The sequence below is a fragment of the Engystomops pustulosus genome, chromosome 2 (assembly GCF_040894005.1).
Source record: "Engystomops pustulosus chromosome 2, aEngPut4.maternal, whole genome shotgun sequence".
In the NCBI taxonomy this organism is placed as follows: domain Eukaryota; kingdom Metazoa; phylum Chordata; class Amphibia; order Anura; family Leptodactylidae; genus Engystomops; species Engystomops pustulosus.
Window position 1 is genome coordinate 87232075 of NC_092412.1, and position 14287 is coordinate 87246361.

At 39.6% G+C, this 14287-nt stretch overlaps 1 protein-coding gene across 1 annotated transcript in view; it reads right to left on the reverse strand.

The window, feature by feature from the left end:
• ABCC4 (ATP binding cassette subfamily C member 4 (PEL blood group)) overlaps positions 1-14287 on the reverse strand; it is a 160846-nt gene that overhangs the window by 99433 nt on the left and 47126 nt on the right. Inside the window, exons 8-10 of the mRNA XM_072135431.1 lie at positions 13012-13261; positions 6094-6207; positions 4222-4311 (exon numbers count right to left, since the gene is read on the reverse strand). Coding sequence (XP_071991532.1) covers positions 4222-4311; positions 6094-6207; positions 13012-13261 — 454 coding nt within the window. The remainder of the gene's footprint in view (positions 1-4221; positions 4312-6093; positions 6208-13011; positions 13262-14287) is intronic.

Sequence of the window (14287 nt, forward strand, 5' to 3'; positions counted from 1 at the left end):
TATATTAAATTGTTACAATTAATGCACTGCAAAATATTTATTTTCATAAGAAATTTAGGGAAATTATGAAATATCCTATATATGTCTGTTCTATTCCTGATCGGACAAAGTAGGCTTTAAGTTGAGATGAATGTGGATGCACATTTTGCTCAAGCTCAGTAGTAAAGCAACTCCCTTACATAGCGCTGCTAGAGTGACCAGAAAATCAAGATTAACATAGCATATCTAATATTTTAATAAGATGTGCATAAATCAATTGTCCAGTTTATATTCTCCCTGTATGATGCTTTACGTTTTACTTTGCTTTTTCTCTGAGCTCATGTTTGTATGCTTTAAGTATAGACAATTGTGACTGCAAATTATGTACATGCATTGTAGTGAAGCTCCTCCCCTACAGATCAGAGGGGAAGACATGTCTGCAATTAAGTGCTCAGGAAAACTGGTTTCAGGCAGGATTGTCCAGTGTGCTCTCAGCATACTACTTTATGTTATATTTTGCTTTTTTGAGTCCATGTTTGTGGAGGTTAGCAGCTCTGATGGATTCTATACACTATACATGCATAACTCCCAACCGTCACGGATTCAACAGTACAGTCCTGCTTTTTGGACACTGTCACGGAATTCAGGGGCGGCTGGCGCACTGCCCCATTGTCCCCCGAATTGTCCCGCCTCCTCCTGGTCCCATGCATTAGAGCTGCAGAGCCGCCAAAGGATCGGAACCAGGAGGAGGTGGGACCAGCCCATGCTACTGCCTCACATGATGTCTGCACAAGTCATGTGAGAAAGTAGCTCCCCCTCATCTCACTCTGCCTCCTCTGCAAGTCAGACGGAGCCCGGGAGCAGAGAGAGTGACTTCAGCGGGGAAATGAGGCAAGGTAAGAAACAGGTCTTTTTTGTTTAACACCAGGACAGGGGGCCACAAGAAGAGGAGAATAGAGGACGAGGGGCTGTTGAAGGAGTCTGGGGAACAGGAGGGGGGCAGGGGGCTGCTGGAGGATGCTAGAGGACTACAGGAGGAGGCTGGAGGGCTAGAAGATACAGGAGGAGGCTGGAGGGACAGGAGAAGGATAGAGGACAGGGGAAGGCTGCAGGGCAGGAGGAGGCTGGAGGACTAGAGGAGGCTGGAGGACTTGAGGCGACAGAAGGCTTGAGGACTAGACGCTACAGGAGGCTGGAGGACTAGAGGCCACATGAGGAAACTGGTGGACTAGAGGCCACAGGAGGAGGCTGGAGAACTAGAGGCCACAGGAGGAGGCTGGAGAACTAGAGGCCACAGGAGGAGGCTGGAGGACAGGTGGGATGGGGGTTGGAGTTCAGATAGTATTATGTGTAAGTTTGGGGAGATAAATAAAAAAAAACTAATGTTAAGGAGGATAAAAGGCGTTTTATATGTTGCAGAGCTGCATTAGGGGTTATTTTAACCCCTTAACGCCGAAGCCACTTTTCACCTTCCTGACACGCTTCACCTTCACTTTGAAACGCTTTAACATATCGAAGTGATTTTAAAATTGTTTTCTCGTGACACTTTGTACTTCAGGTTAGTTGGAAAATTTTGGTGGCATGTTTTGCATTTATTTATGAGAAAATCAGATATTTGGTGAAAATTTGGAAAAATTCTCGATTTTGGAACTTCAAAATATGCTACTTTTTCCACACAGTCATAACAGCAAAAATACTTAATTATTAACATTCACTGAATGTCTATTTTATGTGGACATACAGTAGTTTTTTATGCATACTCTTATTTTTGAAGGATGTTATAGGCCTTTGAACGTTAGGTGTGATTTTTCACATTTTCATAAAAAACGCAAAATCCTGCTATTGAGGGACCTACTCAGGTTTCAAATCACTTTAAGAGACCTAAATAAAAGTAAAACCCCATAAATTACCCCATTATAGAAACTACACCCCACAACGTAAGTAAGTTTGATAACCCTTTAATTGTTTTACGGGGGTTAAAACAAAATCGGATGCAATTTTGAAAGTAAAATTTTTTTGGCTAAATTAATGTTTTTTTCAAAAAATGTACAAATCCTCAGTGGAATACCAAAACGCTCCACAAAATTTAATACCCAATCCCTCCCGCGTATAACAATACCCCATATATAGTCTTTCATTTATTTTTACAATTTTACTGGATAAAAACTAATATAGAGGAAATCTCATTTGTTTTTGCATCGCCATCTTTTTGGAGACGTAACTTTAATATTTTTTGGTTGACAGAGCTAGTTTAGGGCTTATTTTTTAAGTGTTGAGTTGTTCTTTTCAGTGGTACCATTTCTGCGCACATAACTTTTTTAATCACTTTTTAGAACATTTTTGTGTAGAGGTTTCATGAAAAATTTACGTTTTTAGCGAGTTTTTCAGGGGGGTTTTTACGGCGTTCACCGAGCGGGTCCAATAATGTTTCTTTTTTTTTTTAATTTTCAACTTTTATTCACAAATAGTTTTGCAGTACATACGGTCAAGAGAAAAGAATTTACAGATTTGCCACATAACCAATGTGCTTCTGCTAAAGCTCCAATAATGTTTCTGAGTTATTGTACGGATTGTTACGGACGCGGCGATACCAAATATGTGGGGTTTTTTGGAGATTTTGTGCTTTTTTCACTTTATTGCATGTGTATAGGGAATATTTGTGTTTAGGGGACTTAATTCTTTTTATTAAAAAATGTTTTTATTTAATATTTTTAACTGATTTTATTTACTTTTACAGGTTAGCTTGAACAAGCGCTCCACTGATCTTCTTCACCTAACAAAGTGTAATACAGGTGTAATACTCGGCTCCCGGAAGAGCATTGCTAGACTGAATAATATTTGTTTAGAAAGTCTATGAATTTGTTCTTGGAAACCGTATTGCTTCATCAGATCCTACTTCATAGATGACCTCAAGTCTGTCCTATTTATTTTAAGGCTAGAGAACAGCCTCTCTATACTGACCTGGGTTGGTGGTAATGCAGTAACGGACAACATGGCTAACAATTTCCGGATATAGAGGAATTGCCTTATAAACAGTCAGTTTTGATGAAAACCACAGGATTTTCTCTGGGAACAGCACACTAATTGTTTCATAATGCTGCACAGTCTAGCAGTACTAGATAATATAAAGGCTTGGTTCTATAACTTTAGTACTTTTCCATGGATGTGTTTCTGTATTTCTGAATTTAAGATATTAAAAAACAGTTTTCCCCTCCCATTCTTTGTAAATGCCTCCCAACTTTTGGGTGAGAGAAAGAGTGACAAAAAGCCTCTACCCTTTTTCTAAACCACACCCATTGTTCCACCTGAAAACATAGTATCATATCAACCTTACTGGCCCCTACATAGTATAATGCCCCCTTGGGCAACCCCCTTAACCCCTTACCGACATTTGATGTAATAATACTGAATCGCGGGAGGTGCAGTCCCGCAAAGTGCAGTACTATTAGGTCATGCTTCTGGCACCTGCCTCTAACACCCGTGATCAGAGATTTCTCCGATCGCAGGTGTTAACCCCTAACACGCCGCGGTTGCGCTGACCGCGGGGTGTTTGGGGCGTTTAAAGTGATTCGGGGGAGGGAGGGGGGTCCGCTGCTCCCAGCGCAGCTGCGCAATGCTCTTCCGGGAGCCGAGTATTACACCTGTATTACACTGTGTTAGGTGAAGAAGATCAGTGGATCGCTTTAATCAGTGGAAAACATTGATACTAAGAAACATATTATTTCAACTAGAAATTTATAGGGCAGACATAAACTAAAATAATATTTGGCTTAAAAGTGCAAATTATAGTTCAAGTATAGCACAAGTTATCATTTCTATCTTTTTGATACCGTAATACTGTCAGAAATCTTCATCATAATGAACCTGCTGAAAGTTAGTTATATTTTACAACACGATCCTGTGTATTAAGTGTAAAGAAGCTTTCTAGGTCAGGTTTCAGTATTAATTTTCCTGTTCCAAAGAAAAAAAAAATCAAGCATATTCCAATAAGAAAACACAATAAAGCAAGGTAAACTAAGCGGACTATTGTGTCTTTACAAAGAAGTAACACCCCAAGCAGTTTTCTCTGACATGTCATCACTCAACTGGAATGTATTGGGACAATCAATGTACATACCGGACACATTCTCTTTCATTACGAGTCCAAAGACTGACAGTGAATACAGCCTAGGAAAGTATCAGCATTTCCATTATACTGCAAAATCACAGATTCAAGGTATTCAGAGAACATAAAATACTCACTTTGCCTGCCCCAACCGGTCCAATTACAGCCAGCAATTCCCCTGGCCTTACACTAAATGAGAGGTTTTGTAGAGTTGGCATTTCCAATGTCTGGGGAAAGATACATAATACGTAAAACTAAATGTGCATTAACAGTATCAGAAAAGCAACTATACTGAACAGTTAACTGTACAATTAGTAGAGTTACTCTGATGCAAGGACTCCCGTCTTGTGTGCTGTGCTCGGCTTGTGGAATCTGAGCAGCACACAGTCCCTCTTACAGCTCTGTGCCTTTTATAGCAGAAGAGCTGTAGCTGAAAGCTGTGACGGAAAGCAGCGGACATCCCGCAGTGATTACCACCCTTGTGCGACACATTGCAACGTAATTCTGATTTGCTGGAAATGATTAATGTAGACAGGGTATAATAGCCCTGATAGGGCATCCATAGTGATTGACAACTAGGTTTCCACTATAAGAAATGTAACTCCTTAAGAAGTCAGGTGATGTGCCTAATAAATATTCCATGTGTAGTGCTATGTAACCTGAGGGCCTTGACTACCAGTAGATGGCAGCACCTGAACAACATCAAAATGCCGGAAGAGGGACTGAAGAAAGAGTTATTACAGACTGTTTGTGTCTAATGGACAAATATGTTGCACCTCTATATCCGCTACATTAGACACTTATGAAAAGAGACAAGTTATCATTGGGATTTTCTATCCCCAAAGTTTTGTTTACACTGGCCCCATGCACACGACTGTATTAGGGGCTGTGATCTGACCGCAAAAATTGTGGCTACATCACGGCCCTAATACGGTATGTGTTTATTACACCCGGTAACAATGCAGTGAGGTCAAAGTATCTCACCCCACTCTGACTGTGCCGCATAGCCAGTACAAAGCTGGGCATGTACATTGTTTTTTTTAAACCTGACTACATTCAGTTACCTGGGAAAACGGGGAAAAGTGCAAGCTCTCAAGATACTGTAATAGAATGACCTGTACTAAAAGATTAACACTGTTTCTGTTGGCTCAGAATGTGATCATACGGTTATATAACAGATTTATAAAGCCTCAGGAAAAAACCCTCCCCTCTCCATTGAAGGATAAGCGGCTGCTCACTGCACCGTGAACAGGTAACATAGATCTCAATGGCGGCTGTGAGAAGGCAGCAAATACTATGGCCAGGTCACAACCTCCATTACAACAACCTCCTGTGTAAATGAGGCCTTAGTCCCTAGGAGGGCATATGGGTGTCATACGAGTTCTATGCTGAACTTGGCCCTTCCAATTTATTTGAACGTTTGCAATATCAATATGTCTGCATCCATAATGTTTTCATAATGGGGAAAAAAAAACATAACTATACCTGTAATACAGTGGATTGTTTGTATGTTAAAGCCAAATGCTTTGAAATCATACTGAAACCTGTGAATAGTTTAAAGTGTCCCATATCAGCCCTGACAGGTTCCTTTAACAGAAGATATATACTGTTGATAAAAAAAAACCCTTCAGTTACCAACAGATCCCATAGAGTTACATATATGGAAGGGTTTTTCCTTTAAGTTCTATTTTTTTGTAATGGAAACATTACTTCCCATAGCCGGGCTGAACAGAAAGTGCCGAAAGCATATTTTTATCACTCCCATGGAGTTGTTGGAAGTGGGTCAGCGTTTCAAAGTTAGGTGCTGGTAAATAACAATAAGTATGCATTACATGCCAGGCCACATATGCCCTTCCAAAAGCAAGCCCAGCTACATGATGCACATACCCAGCAAGGCTGCACTGTGTAAAAGCACTGGTAATGCTATGGTATTGTTTGTATGTATTTAGAACACAGCTAAAAGATTTTTGCACTGTTTTCACCTAGCATCCCCAAATATAGTATCTTACCGTGTCCCAATAGCAGGTAAGATCTTGAATTTGGACCAGTAGACTTTCCTCAATTTTTTCACTTTTTTCTGATTCTACAGCTGGTTTTGAGATCTCATCAAGTAATAAAAAGTTCTGAAATAGAATTTTAAAAAAGATATGGATTTATTGATATTTTAAAATATTTTCCTAACAAAGAACTAGGAGTTACCAAAAAAAAAACCTTATCAATGTTATCCTGCAGTACAGTGGTCTTATTTTCACCACATTCCGAGTTTAATGAACATGAGTTTACAGATTGGGGTAAGATACATATTAGGGCACAGTGTAATTCCAGCTACGTTACTGGACCTACAATTAGCTGCTAGTCCATTCCCTTACCTACCCCTTGGACATCCAAGCTAACTCTCTAACTCTCTTCAATCCACTGTCAACTCTGACAATTCAGCTCTCTACAGGTTTCCATAGCAAGTTAAAAACCACTTATGTAGAATTCTCTACAACACACACAATAATTGCACTGCTCTGCTCCATCACCTAGTGTTTTCATCTTCCCTCACATTACCTTGCCCTGTACAAAAGTATTCTGGTGTACAAACCATGAAAAGAGTTGATAATTTATGGTACATAACAAAAAAATGCCAAAAGGCCAATTTAACCCTTTTTGTGCTAACTAAAATTTAACTTTTATTTTCTAAGTTTAAGATATGTGTAAGAGGACATTACATTAGTATATTGGCTCAGTAGTCTTGTGTTAAATATATCAAGGAGGAGGGACCGTGCCACTTGGAATTTTTACCTCTTTATCTCCTTATGAGACTATTTCCTATAAACGGGTGCAGTGTCTGTTCAGCCATTCACTCTGATTCTCAAACAGACAAGGGAAGACAACAAGGGAAGGGGAATTTGCCCCAAACCCCTGTGGCATAGGTCAAACACTCTCAGCCAGGAAGCTTGTGGGAATGTCCTCCCTAGTGCACACTCCCAGCTCTGGACAAACAAGGGTAATGAGGTAGACATGTTGTCTATAAGGATACTTTAGACCAAGAGAGGTTGCCTGTAGCAGCATTATCTGCGACACACAGGGATTCAAATGATGTTAAATTGTCATAAAAATGATAATGTTAATTGTATTCCAGCAGCAATTTCGCTGCTTCTGGAGAGTCACAAAGAAGCAATCCTAGGGAAAGCAACGTGGACTGATGGTCACCTCACAGAATGTCAAGAGGAGGTCTGCCTTATGTCTACCCCAAAAAGAAAGGGCAAGGCCCTTAGGAAAATCTTTTTTTATTTGTGATGGGAGTAAGTGGGCCGTCTGTAGTGAAAAGTCGCAGTTTCTTGGTCAAATGGCTCAGGGCGGAAAGAGATTGCTGGACCACATACGGGAGGTCTTGCATTTTGTAAGATGCAGACGAGGTCCAGGGCAAAGTGGAGAGGGGGCACGAGGACAAAACCCTGCAAACTTATTGAAAAGGGACAACATCTAGTTATAAAAGGAAGTTGGGAGGCTCAGTGGAATAGTTTGAAATAAATAGAACAGTCTTGGGAGAGCATTCATCTTTAAAGGGAACCTGTCACCAGGGACCTTATTTTCACTAAAGACAGAAAATGATACCTGCATTGCACATCTGCCTCTCTACCTTTTCTAAGCATTTGTATTACAATATAATTGTGTGTTATAACTTACTCTTGCATCCTGACAAAATCCTGGGGTAGCAACAGGGGCTGGGCTTTGGTTTGGATGCATTTAAAAAAACAACATGTGACTTGTCTGAGCTGCAGACTGCCTCTATCTTTGTGCTCCTCTACAGCTTGTCCGTCCCCCACTGATGTCAGGCTGACCAGGCTGTGACTTCTGAGAAGGAGCAGGAGGAGGAGCTGTACAGGAGCACAAAGGTGGGGGCCAAGCTCTGAGGAGTGAGTAACACAGACAAGGCAAATGTTTTTTTAAATGAATCCAAACCAAAGTCCAGCCCCTGTGACTACCCCAGGATTTTGTGAGGATGCAAGAGTAAATTATAACACACAATTATACTGTAATGTAAATGCTTAGAAAAGGCAGAAAGACAGATTTGCACTGCATGTGTAATGAGCTTCTTCAACCTGCCTTTAGTTAAAATTATGTCCCTGGTGACTGGTTCCCTTTAAGCTGATGATACGCCCTAACCAGGAGATATTAATCCAACCCCACCTCAACAGATCAGCCTTAAAGGGGTTAATTTAATGACACTGAATTAGTGAAGTGATATGTGTGGGGAGATGAGGTATAGTGAGGTCATTCTTTGTCACTGGAGAACCCCTTTCAGCATTTTGAGAAAGGGGGCATGATTCAATGCGAACGTCTGTCATTGATCTGCAGTGCAGTTTTCTTTTCATCTGTATCATGCCTTGCATTAACTTGTGGATTTTGTACACACTGGACAAGGACTATGCTCAACAATGAGCTCCTTTTAAATGGTTATGTACATCATCTGCCATGATAATTCAAATACATAAAGGTGCACACTCATTTTTAACAACTAACTTGCAACCAAATATCCTTTTGACCTTGGTTTTGAAAAGAACTGGACATAGATAAGCCTCTGACGAATAAACCCGATACAGATATCTTCAAGGTTGTTGATTTTAGACAAAACATGAAGAATGCCACAAAGACATGCAAGCACAACAAATACGAGCACAAAAAGAAACAGCTTTTCCGGCCTGGCCTTCCAAGGCACTTCTAAGTGAAATGTGATACAGATAATCCACCCTGGAATGTAGAATCAAGGCTGTGATTAAAAAGGAGAATAGGCAGGTGCTATGGTTTTACATTTCTTTTATATAATTCTGTCCTCATTTTCATCAAGTGACTTGATACCGATAATGAAACACAAGTTTTACTAAAGGTGCAGTGATTCCATTTAGAATCAACGGAATCAGAGCGCACGGGGGCATGCCACGGGCATATGTGCGTTTCTATGGAAATGCATGCGTTCGAGAACCAGCACCTTGTATTGTCTTGTATAGTTTAAATGAAAGACACTAGGTGCTGGTTACTGTTTGCATGCATTTCCATAGAAATCCATATACGATTGGGCTGTGGCACACCCCTGTGCGCTCTGATTCCGTTGTCAAAAATTCTAAAACATTCAGAGAAGATTTATCATGGGAAAAAAAAGAACGGATTACTGCAACAGTCTGATCCATGTGAATGAGCTGTGCAGAATCCACATGTCTATTCTGATGTGTAGAGAAATATATCTGCAATAGATATAAAAATACTCAATGCAGGGTAACAAGTGTCAAAAGAAGGAAGTCTGAAGTACAGAAGAATAACATTTGTGTTACTGAAACATAGAAAAACTAACGACAAGGCTCCAGAGTGAAATATTGTTGCAGTCCGTTTCATTCCACTGAGAAGCACACAAGTTCACTAGTTGAGCTTTCTCGATCCTTCTTTCCCCCTCCGCAGTTGGCTGGACCATACAGATGTATTATATTACTAGACATACAGGCAATACTGTCAGAGATATCAACCATGTGACTGCTTCATGTAGTTTTATGTTCCCCATTCTACACACAAAGAGGTTTGTTGCATCAAACAAAACACAACTTGTCTCTTTTAAGACAAAACCATTCTCATGAATGACCACTTGATCCCTGAGTGACTGGCCAGCTTTGGCTGTATATTTTTGCAGGAAAACCGAAGGCTTTTATCAGTACCATTTTGGGAAATACAAGACTCTTTGATAAGCTATTTTGAAAGATGGCATTGTCGGATAAATGGATACCTAATATGTTTAGGATTTCATTTAGTTAAAGATTTATGGAAAAGGGACGGAGCAATTTGAAATCATTTATATAATTATGGATTTTGAAAACACATTCCGTTATAACACCACATTATAGAGCTACTTTAGTGGGGAAATATCTGTGTTACTTAAAGAGCAATGTTTGTATGATAACAAGTTATAGAACTTTCCAATATACTTTCTATATCAATTCATCCCAGTTCTATAGAAATCTTACTTCCAGTGGATATAAATCTGTCCATAGTAATGTGATGCCATTCAGGTAAATGGCTCGTTATAACACAGGGCTTGGATTACTCTCTGTGATACCAACGAGTAGTGACATCACATGATCAGGGACAGATTACTATCCACTAGAAGTAAGACAACTGAGAGGAATTAATACAGTAAGTATATTGGAAAATTGTACGACTTAAAATGTACAAACAATGATATTTATTTGCCAAAATTTAAAGAGCCCTTTAAGTTTCCTCACAAAACTATTAAGAATCTTCTCATGTTGCTTTCCAGGCTGCTGACTGTTCAAACTATATATGTAAAAATGCAACTCCACTTTCAATAAACTTTGCGGATACCGGTATTCCAGAAAGCATTATTTTTTAACTATTTTTTATGGGGCACATTTACTTACCCGGCCGCTGAAGTTCACAGAAAGTGCATTGTCCATGTATAATGCACCGTGCCGCAATTCACTAAGATGGTGCACCTGATATCATGAATGCATCCAAGTCCGACGTAACAACCCCTAATTTGTGTTGCATGGTGCACAGCTGCACCACAAAAAAGGTTGTATGCGCCACAATCCCAGTGCACACACTTCTTAAATACCTGTCCAAGCTGTTTTAGCCCCAAAAACTTTTTGCCATTTCTGGCGCTAATAACTTTTTCATACTTCAATGTACAGAGCTGTGTGCTGTAATTTTTTGCGACTTTTAATTATGTTTTCAATGCTACCATTTGAAGGACTGTTTTGATCACTTTTTATTGAATTTTTCATATTTTTCAAAGTGGCAAAAAAGTGGAATTTTCGACTTTGAGCGCTATTTTCCGTTACGGGGTTATACGTTGGAAATGACCTTTCATAGATCGGACATTTTGGGACGTGGCGATAGCTAACATGTTAATTTTTAGGTTTTTAATTCAATTTTTTTCATAATTTTTGATAAAGGGGGGTAGGGGAATTGGGTTTCTATTCAGTTCCTCTAGGCTCCAGTGGTTCTGTCCAGCCCCTTAGTCTGTGCTATTTACCATAAGCACCTACTCCAGTCCTTCATATATCACAGGAATAACATACAACCCTCGCAGATACTTATATACAAAAAGACTTTACTAACAACATACATGTGACAAAGTAACTACATAAAATACAATACAAAATACATAGAGACAAACCTTCTCCTGACCTCTCCCGGACACAGTAATGTGTATGTATATACAATATATAATTAACACTACAGAAGCTCCTGGATATATCCTGACGCAGGAGTCACATCCAGTACCTGACCATATACATGTACATATAGAGACTCATGCACAATAGCATCTATATATCAACTCCAATACACGTGCAGGGCAGAGATCCACGTGTGAATGGGATACGGCTATAGGTTATACATGTAGTTACACTAATATATACACACTCACTGTAAACACTTAGCTATGTATATATATGGTAAAACACATAACACCTGGAATATCTATAGGTACACGTATAAAGTCTACTATATTATAATAAGTACTATGTTATAATTACTCTTATAAAGTTATATACATACACAGAAAGCACACACAATATATGACCTGGTTCCTTAAGTGCTATCCGTCCGGGGGGGGTCAGGAGCAAGAGACAAAAGAGACTGATTTCTGTTTTTACCATCCTTAAATATCCTTGTGTGTAATCCCTTCCCACCACCTATAACTCCACCCTAAGACCCTCTTAGGATAGACCCCAGTGTGTGCAGGGAATCTCACACCTGGTTCATGGTGGCTTCTTACTGTTCAAAGCCTTTTGATATGTTAATGACCCAATGGCTTCAGTACACACACATCTCACCACAGAGTATCAGTGACTGCTATCAGTATATACTGTATCCATTTACACTATATGTAATATATATAATAATAGAGCAGAGGGTCCAGTTATGAATAATATCCCCTGTAACAATTTTTTTTAAAGATTTTTTAGACCTACTATTTGTTTTAACCCTAGGTTTACTTTAACCCTGGGTTGTCTGATTCATATGAGGATTTTACACATCCTATATTTCAATGTGCAATTTGCACATTGTAATAAATGGGTTAAAACCAAACAGCCTTGGGTCTTTGTATGACCCAAGACCTTCATAGTAACCAATCACTTCCCCCGATGACCTCACAGGGGCGGCGATCGAATTCAATAAGTGCCGCCTTATTGGATTCGATCGCCGCCCCCTGTGAGGTCATCGGGGGGGAAGTGATTGGTGGCAGGGATTTAGATGCCAGCAAACGCCCCCCACAGCCGACGTGCGAGATGCTATTAAGTCACATATCGGTAAGGAGTTAATGGGGGTCATTTACTAAGGGCCCGAATCGCGTTTTTACGGCGGATTACCCAAATTTTTCCGTTTTGCCCCGATTTTCCCAGAATTTTCCCCAGGTTTTTGGCACACGCGATCCGATTGTGGCGCATCGGTGTGCACACGACGGAAATCAGGGGCGTGGCCGCACGAAAAACCATCGGATTCAGAGAAACCGCCGCATTAAAAAAAAAAAAAAAAAAAGTGTCGCTGGACACGCGCTTACCTGTACTCGGCCCGGCTTGGTGTACTTCAGTGCATTCCGATGAACTTCAGCGGAGGAACTGCCTTAGCTAATTGCCGGAAGACCCTAATCCTCCACACAGAACGCGCCGCTGGATCGCGACAGGACCGGGTAAGTAAATCTGCCCCAATGTGTAGCTGTTTGGTGGATATTTTACAATTGTAACTTATTGCTCCTGCTCCACCTTATATAGAGCTTCTGGGGAGGATTGTCTGTTATAATCATTTGTGCTATTGACTTATGCAAAGTAAAATGATTGCAATGTAAACAGTAAATATATCTGCACAAAAAAAAAAAATACATAGACAATGTACAATTGTTTCATTAAGAAAAAAAGAGAGCATACCTTTATTCTCCTTATGCTGACCTTGGCCTCAGATACCCTCTCAATAGCTGAGGGGAAGAAGAGAGTGACAGTGAGTCTCACTGCACTGTAAAGGGACACTGCAACAAACACTCGACTGGCAGAGATAACATTGCCAAGCAGAACATACGTAGTGAAAGTCACAAACACAATGATTTTGCTTGCAACAAAGAATGAAGCCAAGTTGATTCCACGCAGATAAGAACTTTGAAGAACCTTGGATATTTCTTTCCTGTAAAGAATATAGCAGGAGAGTAAATGAAATGCAATGTGAGATTGTAGGCTAAATTGCATACAAGATGCCATCGCCAAATCGCTAAAATGGTTACATTCCTGATTTCTGTTATTCTATGATTCTCTTATCTATAATAGATAATATACCGTATATTCCGGCGTATAAGACGACCCCCCTACTTTCCTGTTAAAATATAGAGTTTAAGATATATTCGCCGTATAAGACTACCCCTTTTCCAACGCATACAAAACACCGGTAAAAATAAAAAAAAAACAGATTTGAATTTAACATGGTCCTTTTTTTAATTTAAATTCCTATGACATGCAGGTATATAGCAGGAACACTGTCGCTCATAAACATAAGTCATACAACAACAACATTACCATCATCCATTTTACTGTAAAATGTTACCATATTGTACCTTAAATTTTTATTTTATTAAATATTCCATGCTATGTACTCAGAAGCGGTAAAAAAATTCCAAATGCAATGAAAATGGTGAAAAAACGCATTTGCGCCATTTTCTTGTGGGCTTGGATATTATGTCTTTCACTGAGCGCCCCAAATGACATGTCTCCTTTATTCCTTGGGTCGGTACGATTAAGGGGATACCACATTTGTATAGGTTTTATAATGTTTTCATACATTTACAAAAATGAAAACCTCCTGTACAAAAATGATTATTTTGATTTTGCCAACTTCTATTTTGCTAATAACTTTTTTATACTTTGGTGTACGGAGCTGTGGGTGGTGTAATTTTTTGCGAAAATTGATAATATTTTCAATGATATCATTTTTAGGACTGTACGACCTTTTGATCACTTTTTATAGATTTTTTTTAGATTTTTCAAAATGGCAAAAAAGTGCCATTATCGACTTTGGGCGCTATTTTCCGTTACGGGGTTAAACGCATTGAAAAAACGTTATCATATTTTGATAGATCGGGCATTTTCGGACGCGTCGATACCTGATGTGTTTATGATTTTTACTGTTTATTTATATTTATGTCAGTTCTAGGGAAAG